The sequence below is a fragment of the Sminthopsis crassicaudata genome, chromosome 2 (genome assembly GCF_048593235.1).
Source record: "Sminthopsis crassicaudata isolate SCR6 chromosome 2, ASM4859323v1, whole genome shotgun sequence".
In the NCBI taxonomy this organism is placed as follows: domain Eukaryota; kingdom Metazoa; phylum Chordata; class Mammalia; order Dasyuromorphia; family Dasyuridae; genus Sminthopsis; species Sminthopsis crassicaudata.
Genome location: NC_133618.1, coordinates 33,628,230 through 33,643,875, shown reverse-complemented (window position 1 = coordinate 33,643,875; position 15,646 = coordinate 33,628,230). Strand labels below are relative to the sequence as shown.

The window sequence follows — 15,646 nt, the reverse complement described above, 5'->3', positions numbered from 1 at the left end:
TGACTCCCTTACTTCAGTGTTGTCACTGTGCAGGGAATCTAATAAAGAAGTAATAAGCACTAAGAATGCCGAGAAAGAAAGTTCTTGTACTCTTAGAAACGTTACCTTCTATAGATCTCTCCACATGATATATGTCATAAGCTGGAAAAACAATTATAAGGTAATTATGGTTGGACTTTTTTTTTTTTTTCCAAAGCTAATTGTACCCCTGCTCACTAAGCCACGATTGGCTCATTCGCTGAAAGACGCTCGTCAGAACGTGAGCCCCTCCAGAGCAGATAACGTATTTTGTAATTAAAGAACAAGTCCGTCCTGAGCGCTCTCCCTTCCCAGCCAAATCCCCCGAGCTCGCACTGTCCCACGGAGGTGGTCAGAATCAGTCTTTCCTCCACTATGGAAGAGCCCTCTCCAGGGTCAGTGTCATTACTAAGACGTGATAGGCTCTCGAATCGAGACATATGAGCAAAACTTCGGAAGCCCTGCTTCGCTCCTACTCAGTCAGAATTCAGGTTTCTGATATCTCGGCACGACCGGAAGCCGGAAGTTGGTCCTACGGGCCACGCCCCCAGTGCTTTCCACGCTACCAAGCTAGAACCGACCAACAGGCCGGTTCTGAATCATCCCGCCTCCTCCTTTCACTCCACCAATCCTCGACTGCGTCGCCAGCGTCCCTATTTGCTGACGCAAGCCGTCAATCAGCACCTACCTCGCCCGCCCCCTTCCGACCCTGTCAGTCTGGCGGGGCGGCGGGGCGGCGGGCGGCTTGCGCTTGCGCGGTTCCGCCGGTTTCCCCTCTTGTGCGTGCTGCCGGGCTTGGCGCTGAGGGGGCGGCCGGGGAACACGTACGCACGCCCTCCAGTGCTCGCGGCAGCTCGCCCCCACACGTTCGTCCCGCCGGCCCGAGGAGATGTTGCGGGTTTATCAGCTAACGGGCCTGAGCGCCGCCGCCCAGGTGAGTGCGGGGGGCGCGCGGGGTCGCCAACGGAAGGCGAGGGGCGGGAAGCCTCCGGCGAGGCCCTGGCGGAGCGTGCTGGCGGAGGACCGGGTGCCCCCTTCGGGGCCTCGCGAGAACTCGGGGGCGCGGTTGGCCGTTAAGTGGGAGAATCCCTGGAGCCCGATGAATTAGGGGTGATTGCTGAGGTGGGGAGAGCGAGAGGGGCGGCCGGGCCGGCGGGCGGGTCGGGGGGTGGGGTCTCGAGGCGCTCCGCCAATCCCCATTCGCTGTTCTCTGACCAAGGCCAATGGAGACCCGCCGGCGCCCGTGTGGCTGGTCCGCCGCCTGCCCGGGAAGCCTCAGCCAGTGGTTGAAGGTCGAGGGGTGGACCCGGGAGCTTGGATCGGGGCGTAGTAGGCGGACTACACTTCCCAGCTGGCATGGGAGCTCCCGAGGCTCTGAAGAGCCTGGCTTGTGGGAGAGGGCGACCGCAGGGGCTGCTGGGAGCGGTAGTTTGAGGGCTGTCGGAAGCAAGGTGGGCCCTCCTCTGGGACAGCCGACCAGTCTTTAAAGTCCTAGGCCTTGGCTCTTAATGTCCCGAGGGTCGGGGCCCATTACCTACTAGTCTGCCTCAAAGCCTCTCACTAAAGGGAGAACCCCAAAAACGCGATATCGGGGTCCTTGCAGAAGGGAGGAGCGGAACACGAGTATGACCTTGTGCGGGGACAACCTTCCAAGGCAGATGCCAGGAAGTCCTGACTCCAGGGTCACAAAGAGCTGGCAAGAATGCTGCTAATTAAGTATTCAGGCCTGGGAAGTGGGGCGGATCATTAGCTAAGCTTTGATTAACTTAATTAGCTCACTGAAACTTTGAGCCTCATGAAGGCCCCATTCCCCAGGAGCATGGGAGCCAGGAAGAGTGTTAAGCGATGTCATGGCCATCCCGCTGCCCTGGACGGGAGCCTCGGGGCTTCTCCTGCCTGTCTCACTCCCGGGCCTCCTGCTCCGGACTGAAAGCCGCCTTCGCCCCCCCAAGATCAGCGCTCCTACAACCTCACCCTGAAATTTCGTGGCTTGGGGGGGGGGGGGCGTCAGAGGCAGCCCCACCTACTCGGCTTCTTTGCCACTCTTCCTCTTCCCAGAAAACCCTGTATATTCATGGTGCTGCCAGCGCTTGGATTTTCTCCCAAGGCTCACCCCTTTTTGGGCCTAACAGGCAAAGTCTTAACCCTAAACTTTTCTTCCGGGACTTTTTACTTAATCAAAGTGGTGACCACCTGGGATAGACGTTCCAGTCCCGGTAGTGCTGGGCCCAGCCAAGGGGTCTTGTCCGTAGTCCCCCCTCCTTCATGTGTCAGTGGAGGGTTTCCTGACTCCAAGGCTGGACAGAAACTACTTCAGAACCTTACTGTATTGTCCAGGGAAAAGCTGTCTGGGCCCCCTCGGACTGAGGACGGGCCTAGTGCGAACTGAAGGCCAAGTAGCAACTTGCAGAACCCAGCAAGGCATCAGCCTCTCTTATTTTCCCTCCCCCTTCAGACCACCAACATGCAAGATTTAAATCTAAGTTTAGAAATTGTCAATAAAAAACACATTGAAGCACAGAATTACAAAAAGTCTGTAAGTCTAAACTCATTTATTGACTGTTTAAAAGGTACATATTAATATTAAGCAATAATATTCTGACTTTGCTTTTGGCATTCTTTATAACTAACGTTTTATGTAGTCATTTAGTAATCATTGTTGCTAATACAACTTTAACATTTTTAATTTTAAAATTTTAATGTAATTCTGCTATTGTGGGGAACACTTCTTTCACCTTCAGAATCTTTTTCTTTGTGATGTCATGACAAAGGCCCAAGTAAATAATGAAGTACAGAGTTTGGTGGCCCAATCACATGCCTTGAAGTATTGTAACAGGCCACCCACTTAAAAGATGATTACTGTAAGATTTGCTGCCACCCACATTATCACTGGGGGCTTTCCTGCTTACCTTTCGAAAATGTTCTAGGATAATTTAGGGATGAGAACCATAATCATTCAAAAGAGCTTGTTCTAGCTGGGTATCCACACTGAAAAAAACAAGGTGGATGAGAAAAACTGTTGTATTATTGTTGTAATGACAGTTGGATTTTCCAAGAAAAGCCCAAATGGAATCACGGAGAATTGGACTGGACTGATAGGATGACCCCAATGGCCCCTGCGATCTCTTCTGGCTTATACATTATGGGGTTCTGTAATCCAGATTTGGGTTTGCAGAGACACTAATGTGCAGTTGGGGTTACTTGCCTCATAGCTGCCATTCTTTGCTAAGGAGAAGCTGAGGCCAAGTAGTCCGATAGATGCTGAACACCAAGTCACTTTTAGGTTTCACTTTTCCTCCTCTGCAAAGTAAAGTGCTTGGATAAAATGCTGGTTATTGCCAGTGTCCGAACTGTGTGGCTTTTATGCCTAAACTGCTGATGGGCTCTTAGTCTTCCTTTATGCAGGAGAGTGGTTCCGACTTTCTCTGAAACTGAGAGTAAGAATTCTTCTATTCTTCGTTGAAGATTTCTGTGTCTCTTCTCTCCAGTATCTATCTCTATCTCTGTGTCTCTCCTCTCATTTTCCATGTGAAAAACAGATATTTACCAAAGCCTATTTTGTGTTTTAGATAACTTTGCTTTCACCTTAGCTTTGATCTCTCTGGTTTCCCTTTGCCAGTCATCAGTCTGCTTTTAAACAGAATAAACCTATCCCATTTTTGAAAATGAAAAATCTTGGTTTAATTTATTTACTGCTCTGCTCCTTCTATTTCCCATCCTGTCTCTTCCAAAATTGTCCACTTCTCAGCTCAGACATTATTCTCATAGTCATTTTGGCCAGAAATCTGACCCAAAACCTGAATGAGACCCTAGTCTACTTTGTGATTAGCAAAGGATTGTGGAGAAGTTATGATCTCCCACTTTTCTTTTTCAGTTCTTCCTTTATATATCGTAGTTTCATCTCTTCACTATTTGTACTGTTCCTTCCCTCTCCTCCAAATACTACCATCACCTCCTGATTTCATTTTTTGTACTTTCAATCTCTTTTTTGGTTTTCAGGCCCTTGATTTAGATAGTGACCCACCAATCTGAATTCTTCTGATTCTGTCATTCTGCAGTTCAGAACCTGGGATTCTCCCTTATTCTCTCGGTATCCTTTCCACTTAGGCCAGTATACATAGGCTTCACTTTCCTGCCTACGTGTCGTCTTGAACATGAAACCCACAAACTGTATTTGGGGATCCGCTGACACTGGCCACTTCCATGTTCCTTGTATATAATACTCCATCCCCCTGAGGTGAGATCTAGGACCAATTAATTTTTTTCACCTTTATATCCTCCTCTCCTAGCACAGTGCTTGATAATGCAGTATGGGTTTAATAAATGCTTGTTGAATTAATTTTCTCTGGCACAGTGCAGGCAGTTAATAAATATTTCTTAAAGTTAGAGGACCTCTACAGCCTTAGGGCCCTATACCCTATAGAATGCTTAATATCTTTGTCCTGAATTTAATCAGCTCAAAATTTTCATTCTCCTCTTTTTTCATATTTATTCCTTTTTCTAAACATTAGAACTTTTTTTTTGTCTTTAATGTTTATAAACATGTATTTATAGCAAACATAAAAGGTAGCTTTTGGATATACATGCTGACTGGGGAAGAGACAATTATAACAACCTTCAGGTAACTCAAAATATATTCTCTCTCTCCCTTTCTCTCCCTCTCTTTCTCTTCCTATTTAGCTGATAGCACTTACTGACTTGAACATATACAGGCTACATTTTCCCCTCTGTAATAAGCTATCGGAAATTATTCACTTATTTCATACATGGGGCCTTGTTTGCTCAACCAAATTACAAGTTTCTTTAGTACCATTTGCATCCTAATCAACTTCGCGCGACAAGGGGTGAATAGGAGCATACCTTGGCAGAGTTCGGTGGCTTTCTCTGTTGTAGAGTGGTGAGGAATATGGATCTAAGGAGGACTCTGGGAAGCCAATGTCTGCCCCTAACCATAGTTGGAATCTGGCCTTTCAAAGCAAATGGAGTTTTCTAGTAATTCACATAGATTTTTGCCTGGCTGACTGAATAATTTTTCTGGTAATAGCACTATCTAAAGATGCAAATCCCATAGTTTACATTCAATAGCTACTATTTTGAAGATTAATAATGATTGTTCTCCCTCTGTACAAGACATAAATTTTCTTTCTTTTTTTTTTTTTTTTGTTTTAAATTAAAAAAAAATTTATTATAACTTTTTTTTTTGACAGTACATATGCATAGGTAATTTTTTTTTTTTTTTTTTTTTTTTTACAACATTTTCCCTTGTACTCCCTTCTGTTCCGAATTTTTCCCCTCCTTCCCTCCACCCCCTCCCCTAGATGGCAGGCATTCCCATACATATTAAATATCTTATAGTATATCCTAGGTACAATATATATGTGCAGAACCTAATTTTGTTGTTGTTGTTGCAAAGGAAGAATTGTATTCGGAAGGTAAAAATAATCTGGGAAGAAAAACAAAAAAATGCTCACAGTTTACACTCATTTCCCAGTGTTCCTTTTCTGGATGTAGCTGATTCTGTCCATCATTGATCAATTGGAACTGGATTAGCTCTTCTCTATGTTGAAGATATCCACTTCCATCAGAATACATCCTCATACAGTATCATTGTTGAAGTGTATAATGATCCCCTGGTTCTGCTTGTTTCACTCAGCATCAGTTGATGTAAGTCTCTCCAAGCCTCTCTGTATTCATCCCGCTGGTCATTTCTTAGAAAACAATAATATTCCATAACCTTCATATACCACAATTTACCCAACCATTCTCCAATTGATGGGCATCCATTCAACTTCCAGTTTCTAGCCACTATGAAAAGGGCTGCCACAAACATTTTGGCCCATACAGGTCCCTTTCCCTTCTTTAAGATCTCTTTGGGATATAAGCCCAGTAGTAGCACTGCTGGATCAAAGGGTATATACACAGTTTGATAACTTTTTGGGCATAATTCCAAATTGCTCTCCAGAATGGTTGGATTCTTTCACAACTCCAACAATCCCAGTGTCCCAGTTTTTCCACAACCCCTTCAACATTCATCATTATTTGTTCCTGTCATCTTAGCCAATCTGACAGGTGTGTAATGGTATCTCAGAGTTGTCTTAATTTGCATTTCTCTGATCAATAGTGATTTGGAACACTCTTTCATATGAATGGAAATAATTTTAATTTCATCATTTGAAAATTAAGACATAAATTTTCTACAAACTTAAATTTTCATGTTTACCTGATTTCCCACCCCCCCCCCCTAATTTCTATCTAGGACAAAAAAGGCTCTCTATATATCAATATATATCTATATCTAGATATAGATATATTGATTTAATATGTATATTGATTTATACATTGTTTAAGATATATATATATATATATCTCAAAAAAGGTTCTGTGAACAAAGCCAGATTGCAAAACGTGAGATGTGTAAATTTGAACCATCTCTACCCTGAATATTCATGTGGACTACTTGGGCCTGATCCTGAGTAGAGCTTTCTGAGCTCATATAGGTCTGAGCAGCCACAATATGACTCGCTGCACCTTGACCACATATTGTGTCATATTGATCCACTTTGAAGGATGTGGGGGTGGAAAACACAACAATAATGAACAAATCTAGGGCTGTGAACTCCTGCTCATCATTTGAAGGTTATGAAAGTCCAGTGTTATAACCAGGCAATTATTAGTTCTTAGTATGTGCCAGTCTTTAATTGGTGCTAAGCATACAAAGGAAGGCAAAGCATCTTTCCCAGTTTAATGGGAGAGAAAGCATACATCTAGAATACACTGGCTAAAGTGGAGATAAGCAGGAAGACCCCTTGTTTTTACCTTTGTCTCCCCAATACTTAGCACAGTGTTTGTCAGGCAGGCAGAAAAACATGAAGTGGCTACTGTATGTCAGATATTGTGCTAAATGTTAGGGACACAAACAAAAGAAGGGCCACTCTTGGAGCTGACAGCGTAATGGCGGGGAAAACATGCAAGCAGCTGTGTACAGACAAGCAAGAGACATGGTTAACTGGAATTAGAGATTGAGATCGGCAAAGCTTCCTGTAGAATGTGGCATTTCTAAGTGCCTGAAGACGGTGACATTGTTCCTTTTAGCCCCAATGCCCTCTGTGGCCTCCAACTTTGCTCTTCCATGACTCTGATCTTTTTATTTTATAGAAATAGGGTGGGCACAGCTAGTGGTGCCCTTGGCACCCTGCGCTAGGAGGAGTCCCTAAAAGTTACCCTCAAAGATCTCTTTGAATGATGCAGATGCTTGGTATTTCAGCAGTACTATTCCCTGGAAGTTTGCTTACGGGGTGGTACCTGACTCAGATGTCCCATCACCCCAGGTTAGACAAGAAGTGTTTATGATAGGCCAGGGTAGGTGCTAATTCCTGGAAAAAGCAGAAAGTCTGCCTTTCAGATCACCTTTCTACCTGGGGAGACAACATGTAAATAACCAGTACACAGAAGGCACTAAGCCAGGTTGAAGGGCTAGGGCAGGGTGTAAGAAAAGTCCTTGCATATAGGATTAGTCTTGAAGCCAGGGAAGTAACAGGAGGGAGAGCTAGTTAACTCTTTTTTTTTTTTTTTTTTAATCCTTCACTTGTCCTTTTATTCCCAGTAGTACCTTCTGGCATGCTTTGCACATACTTAGTTTTTGTTGCATTTAGTCTTGTTTAGTCAATAGAACTTGAGGGCTGGAAGGGAACCTTAGATATCTAATCTAGCTTTCTGATTTTAAAATCTCAAAGGGCAGAACAGCAGGAACAGGGCCCCTTACAAAGACTTCTTTAAACATCTAAAAAAAATCACCAGACTCAATTCTTAGAAATCTGGAAAATGTTTCATTTGTGAGCCATTTGTGCATGTCAGCTTGACCTAGGAAGATGGGCAGAGAGGTCTCCAGATCTTGGAAAATGAAGTAGTCCAGGAGCACACTGTCTAGGGAGAGATGGTATCCCTGGCTGACAGCTTTGTAGTTCCCCATGACCCTGGGCCATATCATAGATCTAGGAGCCCTTTGTGGTGAACTAAGAAAGTCAGAAAGCAGTTGGAGGGAGAGGTGCAGCTCACACTCCGGGAGCAAAGCAGAGTCTCAGTTGTAGGCTCAGGCTCAGCCTGCAGATGTGGAACCAACCAGAGCCCAAATCACTTGTTAAAGGGGAATCAGTAGTCTCTTGAAACCAGCAGAGCATCCTAGCTGGCTGATAGGGACTGACTCCAGTTGTAGTCAGCTGCTGATCAGAGCCAGCCCCACGTTAGTAACTTGCAGGAATTGGAACACTTTGGGAGCTATGAAAGCTTGCAGCTCCCTAGCATGTGCCTGAGAGGTCCTTGAATAATAACATGATACTTAATACCAGAAAAGCAGCAACAGAAGCAGCCCTAGACTTTCCCTTCAGAATTGTTAGAGCCAAACTCCAGCATCAGATCTGAAGTTAGAAAATAGAACAAACATGAACTTCATCATAAAGAGCTCTTGTGATGGCAGGGATGATCTAGAGGTAAAGAAGAAAATGTCTCAATCTCTAAATCAGGCCTCAGGAAAACACAGCTTAGCCACAAATTCAGAATTCCTGAAAGAGTATGATGCTTAAAAAATAAATAAATAAATATATATATATATATATATATATATATATATATATATATTACAAATGAAATGAGAGTGATCGAGGAAGAAAATTAGGGGAAAAAATGAGAGCTACAGAAGAAAGAATGGGGAAGGGAATCAACATCTTGACATGAGGTGCAAAATTTTAACCATAATCTTAGCAAATTTCCTGAAAATTAGAATGGATCAAAGAGAAACCCATGATTCCATGAGACCAAAAATATTGAAAAAAATCAAGAGATTGGAGAGGGGAGGGGGGGGGAAATGAAAAATCTCTCACAGCAAACTACTGAACAGATTGAACAGAAGAGGAAAAAAAGCCAAGATTTTTTGGATTGTCTGAATACCACAGCCATAAAGAGCCTGGATGTCATATTTCAAGAAAGAAAACTGCTCAAGATCTAGAGTATAGAGGGGGAAATAGGAAGAATCCAGAGGTCAGAACCCTGGAATGCGAATTCCCAAGAACAATCTGGCTCAAATCCAGAACTTCTGGTCAGAGATAAAAATACTACAGCTATCCAGAAGGGAAGTCTTCAATTACCATAGAGCCAAAGGCAGGGTCAGCAGTCACCACTCTAACTAAAGGAGTTGAAAATTTGGAATGTAAACTTCCAGAAGGTAAAAGAAATAGGCATCGAGGAGAAATTAGTATTTCTCTTGATGAAATGGTACATTTAGAAAAATTTTGCTTACAACTTAGAAAAGAGATTTTTTTAGTGTTCCTCAGTTGAAAGTTCAGCCAAGAAATAGGTTTTATCTTCATTGTCTTGCATTTTGTTTTATTGTTAAGAAATTCCAAGGTGACAGGTGTGTATAAATCCGATTGGCCACAATCTTGGGTAACAAGACTAGGTGAGGTATCCTCTAGACATTCCTAATAAGTACACTATATCTTTAGGTTTCACCAAGACATTGGATGAAAGCTATTCTTCTAGTCTTCTGGTTATGTGGCCTAACTAAACTCAAGATTTTGTTGCTTTTTTTGTTGTTTTTGCAAATCATTCTGAATCCAGTAACTTGCCTGAAGTCACTGACAGCTGATTTGAACTCAGGTCTCTATCCACTGCACCACCTTATTCCTCATTCCCCTTCTCTCCTCAACTTAGTTGCTGATGTAATCTTGGAAGGAGAGCTTTAGAGCAACACCTCAGGAGTTTGCCCTTGATTTGGTTATTGAATATCTTTGTCATGAAGGGAGAGGTTTGGGCTAGAGCACAATTCATGGGAAAAGTAGGGTTTTTTGGGGTGAACTAAACCTTACTAGAATTCCAGAGTTCAGCAAGGCAGCCTCAAGCTAAGGTGACTTTAGGCTGCCTTCATGGAAAGGCCATGATCCCGCTCTGTTCTGTGCGGGTAGACTATCTAGACTCTGTTTAGAAGACTGTATTCAGTTGTGGGCACCATTTTAGGTAGGACATTGACAGACTAGTGGAGTGGATAAGAATAGGACATGCAGGTAAGATTGGGAAGAGGAGGTAAGGAGTTGTCTTTAAGTATTTAAAGAACTGTCAGGTTGAAGAGACATAAAAGTGTTGTGTTTGGTCCCAGAAGACATTGAATGAAAACTTGAAGAGACCCAGTTTTTCATGTGAGGAAAATCTTCCTAACAGTGCATCATGGTGGATAGTAGATAATTACATCATGTCATAGGATCTGGAAAAGAGCTCAGAGGTCATTGAGCTTACTCTCATTTTACAGATGAGGAAACTGAGGATTAGAGAAATTAGATGGTTTATCCAAGTGCAGACAGGTAGTAAATGATAGAATTTAAATCTGAGTCCTCCAATCCAAATCTAGTTTCAGCACTTGTTTAGCTCTGTCTGCCTACTTATCAAAAGATCCGAAAGACATGAGTGTGACTAATGCTGCAAGATAGTATCTTTGGGACCTTAGATAAATTTCTTGACCTTGGGGTGGGTAACCTCAACTTTCTCATCCATAAAATGGTCATAATAATGATTACACTGGATTGTTATCATCTAACGTGTGATCACAAAATTTTAACGGCTGTATAGAAATGTTAACTAATGTCATATTATTCTTATTAATGATGAGATCATCCCAAATGTGGAATAAATGTAATAATTTGGGAGTGATTGAATAAATAATATATGCGTGTAATTGACTTTTGTAAAAAATAACAATTGGGAAGAAATCAAGAATACTTAAATGAAATGATACTGAATCAAACAGATTTACTTACGGCTGTGTAAAGATATCAAATAGCAACAAAATCCATTTTAAATGCATTAGATGACTTTGTTACTACCTTGGTAAAACTAATATATAACTTGTTTCTTTTAATAAATGAGTAAACAACAGATGCATTGTTACAAGTCTATGTATTCACAATGGTTTTACATTCTTGCTTTCAACTCTCTTTGATACATTAATATACTTTAATGACTGATAGAAGTTTGAATAAAATATCAATATAAAGAAGTCGAATGGGGTGCCATAGGAAGTAAAGAAAACTGGGTGCATATTTATCTGTTTTGAAGTTAAGGAGACTTGGGTGCAGACCTAGCTTGGGTGCAATACTGTCAGAGGTCCTCAGTTTTCAACTCTTATTTTCTGTTTCTGCATCTTGCCCAAGATTGCCCAGCCTCCTAAGTTGTAGATGTTTTTTTCCCCCTTCACATGACAGTGTTATTTCATAGCTGATGGATGTTTGGGATCAAATTCATTATTGAAACTCATTTGAATTTCTAAAAATTCATTTTTATGAAATACAAACATTTGTAAGGTTTACTTTTGGTCTCTGTAAGCTTGAAAATACATATATTTTTAATTTAACTGTCATTTTGTATGTTCTTATCTTCCTTAGAATTGCCTCTGCAGAAAATTTATACTCCGTCCCTTGAGACCATGCCGTAGATATTCTACAACAAGAAATTCTGGGTATGTAGATGAATGCTAATGTCTACAAATATTTTTAATTATGAACAATAAGCAAGCTTTGTTTTTTTATTTTAAAAAATATTAAGATCTGCCTTTCAGTTGATAAACCAAGGAAAGTAAAATCCCATTTGTCATATATCATCAAGGAGAACAAATTCCTTCAAGCTGTGCTGGAATCCAGCCTCAGGCAGTGCTGGATTTCTCCAGAATTGTGTTGGTCATTGTGTTGACCAGAATTGCTAACACTTTCAAAGTTTCATTCAGCAAGCATTTGGGAAGGCTCTCTTTTGTGCCAGGCCTGGTGCCAAATGCTGAGACACAAAAGGCATATCAGGCCTCTCCTTTGAGGAGTTTATATTCTAATGGGGAAGACTGTGTACCCATGGAGTCTCCTAGCATTTATTAAGCACTCATAGTATGTGCCATACATGGTAGTAAGCCCTGCAGAGACCCAAAAGCATCCAAACTCTGCCCTCAGTGAGCTCCCCTTCTAATGAGAGGACATGCACACAGCTGTGTGCACACAAAAGGTCTGTGGGTTACATTGAGGTGGTCTTGAAGGAAAAGCTTTAGATTCAGGAAGACCGGGAAGGTGTCTAGGAGAAGCGTTGGATGAAAGTGGAAGCCAGGACATGGATGGAGGTCGGGAGGGAAGGAGGGAGATCCTTCCCATTGGGGAGCAGCAGGGGAAGTGGAAATGGCCTGAGTGGGAAGTGTGGAGCCCAACATCGGAGGGGGGTTCAGAAGCTGGGAACGCCAAGAAGGGGGCCTGGCTACTAGGTAACAGAGGGCTTTGAAAGCCAACGAAGGACACGATTACATGGTATGGGGCAGACGAGTGCTTTCGCAATATCAGTTTTGATATCAGAATGGAGATGGGCTTGGAGTCAGGAGGAATTTGAGACCAGCCCAGTGGCAAGGTGGGCCTGGATCAGGGCTTGCAGTACATTGGGGGAGGGGAGGCTATCTCAAAGAGATAATTGGGCGATGTAAATGACAGTATTGGCAACTGATTGGACAGGGGCTTAAGTGAGGATTGGCAGCACTCTTTAGCAATAGAGATATTCAGAAGGGAAGACAATTAATTGAGGAGAAGGGGCTGCGGGGAACAAGATAGTGATTTTAGTTGAAGACAGAGTGAGTTTAAGATTCTCTGTCTCTGATACTTCCAGTTCAAGATGTTTAATAGGTTAAGTTGGAGATTCCGGTCTTTAGGTTAGGAGAGAGTCTTAGAGTCCTCTGTATTAGGAGCTGGTGTGATCATCAAGTGAAAATACTGTACCTTGAGGGAGGAGAGAAAGGAGGCCCTTCTCCATCAGCTGGTGGGACCTGGAGGAAGCTCTAGCAGAGCCCCTGAACAGGAGTGCTCAGATAGGGAGGAGGAGAGAGCAGGCTCAGGAAAGTCCCTGGATTTGGCCACTGAGATGATTGAAGAATTTGGGCAGAGAAGTTTCAGCTTCTCTGGGGGGGGGAGAAAGACAATGGCAGATTGTCTTGTCAAAGGAGCTCTGCCACAAAGGGGAGAAAGGAGCCAGGGTGATTCCTGACCAGGCTAGTGGGGTCAAGGCTACATATAGAGTGGCTAGCAATATTGCCTGACATTTTTTTTTAAAAATGCAGAGGTATTAAGTACTTGCTGTGTACCAGGCATGGAATCTGGGCCCTTGTAAAATGCTTTAAATGCCATATTTCTAAGCTGCTGGAAGAGAAACATCAAGTGGGGAGAAGCTTAGAAAACATTACCTGCTAAATTAATTTTATTGAATCTCCTTAGGGTTCAAAGCAAATCTCTCAATCTTTTCTCTGCTCAGGAGGAGAGGAACAGGTTTATAAATGGCAACATCTTTGTTATCTTTGGGAATTTTCCTGTCCCCATTCTTCAGTAGCTGGACAGGTCTGTTTTCTGCCATAGAGTGTTAAAGGTAGCAAGTTTAAAGAGAAAAAAAGTTGATTTCATTATTCCTGATTTCTGAATTGATTATAGGAAAATGGTGCTGGAGCACTCTTAAGGTGGTTGCAATGGAGAAAGTGGTATTCTGAAATTGTTAATTATTTCTAATATTATGTTTTATCAGGTAATATTCAGAACCTCTTATAAATATTAAATATTTGCTATTTTTTTTATCTTAGACTTTCTGCAGGCAAAATTGCTGGAGCAGGCCTCTTGTTTATTGGTGGTGGTGTTGGTGGAACTATTCTGTATGCTAAATGGGACCAGCATTTCCGAGACAGTATAGAGAAGACCATCCCTTTTTCTGACAAAGTCTTTGAGATGGTCCTTGGTTCTTCCCAGGCAACGCAATCACCAAAAAAGCCGGTAAGATGGGATTTTTTTATTACAGCTTTTTTATTTTCTAAACATGTGCATAGGTAATTTTTTTTAACATTGATCCTTGCAAAACCTTTTGTTCCAAATGTTTCCCTCCCTTACCTCCCCCCCTCCCCCAGATGGCAAGTAATCCAATATATGTTAAATCTAATATATGTATACAATTTAATATAATTATCTTGCTGTACAAAGAAAATTGGATCAAAAAGGAAAAAAAAAGAGAAAACAAACTATAGTCAAACAACAACAAAAAGAGTGAAAATACTATGTTAGGATCCACACTCAGTTCCCACAGCCCTCTCTTTGGGTGTGGATGGCTCTCTTTATCATAAGATCATTGGAACTGGTCTGAATCATCTCATTGTTGGAAAAGAGCCACGACCAAGGTGGAATTTTTTAAAAAAATAAAATGAAGAATGATCAATATGACCAAACAGATAAAAGAAGGAAGGGGTAGCTCCTCATTTTACATTTTTACATTTTAAGAAACAGTCAAGGCAGGCCTTGTGTCGGGGTCTTCTTGCTAACACCAGCTGCCTCTGACTTGCCTCCTCTCTTGTAGTTTGTCATTAATGTATGAATAGTCTTATTTTGACTATGTGCAAATGGCAGCCTTTCATCCTTTGTACAATTCATGTGTTTAGCAATTCCATTACTAAGATGGAATTAAAAAGACTTTCACAGGAAAAATTTTATTCATAACAGATTGGTGTTTGCCAACACTATTTAAATTAGCCTAATCTTCTTCAACCCTTAGGTTTTCCTTTTTTATTGATAAATCATAGGCTCATAGAGCTGGAAAGGCTCATTCCCTAGTCCCAGGCCTCTCATTTTACAGATGAGCCTTTGAGATAATGGTATTAATTGTCTTGTTTTGTCCAGTGAGAATTAGAAGTAGAAAATCCTGTTTTTCTGATTTTTAGTTTATTTGTATTCCTACTCTCCTATGCTGTTGTTAGCATTTGAAATTCTACAGTTATTTAGCTTGTTTTAAAAAAAAAAAAAAGTGCAATAATAATGCTTGTAATGTCCACAAGGTGGTGGTTGTGGGGTTGGGAGGATTGAATCTTGTGAAATACAGAAATACAGTCAATTCTTTGTCTCTGGATTAAGGAGACCAGGGAACATTTAAATCCAACAATTCATACATTTTTTAAAAGTCTTCAAAAATTTATTTGAGGGGCAGCTAGGTGGCACAGTGGATAGAGCACCAGCCCTGAATTCAGGGGGACCCAAGTTCAAATCTGGTCTCAGACACTTAACACTTCCTAGCTGTGTGACCCTGGGCAAGTCACTTAACCCCAGCCTCAAAAAAAAATTATACATATATATATATATATATATATATATATATAAATTACACTTAACACACACCAGATAAAATGAATATGCCCACATACATCATAGAGCAGAAAGGGAGTTTGGACATGGGACCTCAGGTCTATTAGGTGGTTTGGGAAAAAAAAATGCAATAATAATGGTTACAGTGTCCACAAGGTAGACCTCAGGTTTGTTAAGTGGTTTGCTTTTCTTAATCCATAGATATTTCTAAAACCTTGTAGTTGCCAATTATGTCAGCACCCTTTGTTCACCAGATTACAAAGTAAACCCTTTAAAAAACATGAACCACAGCATTTTGCAGTTTTCTATATTGGTTTTTCTGTAATTTAAAAAAAAGTTTTAATTTTTAAAATTTATTTTTATTTTTTTCCTCAATAATATTTTTCCAAACACTGTAGTTTTCAGCGTTCATTTTTGTAAGATCTTGAGTTTCAGATTTTTTTCTGCTCCCTCCCTTT

The 15,646-nt window shown here is 41.6% G+C and overlaps 1 protein-coding gene across 3 annotated transcripts in view; it reads left to right on the top strand.

The window, feature by feature from the left end:
- The first annotated feature begins 554 nt into the window (after nucleotides 1-554).
- The window catches only part of IMMT (inner membrane mitochondrial protein), a 38,769-nt gene continuing 23,677 nt past the window's right edge, over nucleotides 555-15,646 (top strand). For 2 of the 3 annotated variants that reach the window (XM_074285657.1, XM_074285656.1), the window contains exons 1-3: nucleotides 555-952; nucleotides 11,445-11,518; nucleotides 13,649-13,835. In XM_074285657.1, the coding sequence (XP_074141758.1) occupies nucleotides 908-952; nucleotides 11,445-11,518; nucleotides 13,649-13,835 (306 nt within the window). In that variant the 5' untranslated portion in view covers nucleotides 555-907. Of the gene's footprint in view, nucleotides 953-1,226; nucleotides 1,470-11,444; nucleotides 11,519-13,648; nucleotides 13,836-15,646 lie in introns of those variants that run through there. The other variant, XM_074285658.1, reaches the window with a different exon arrangement.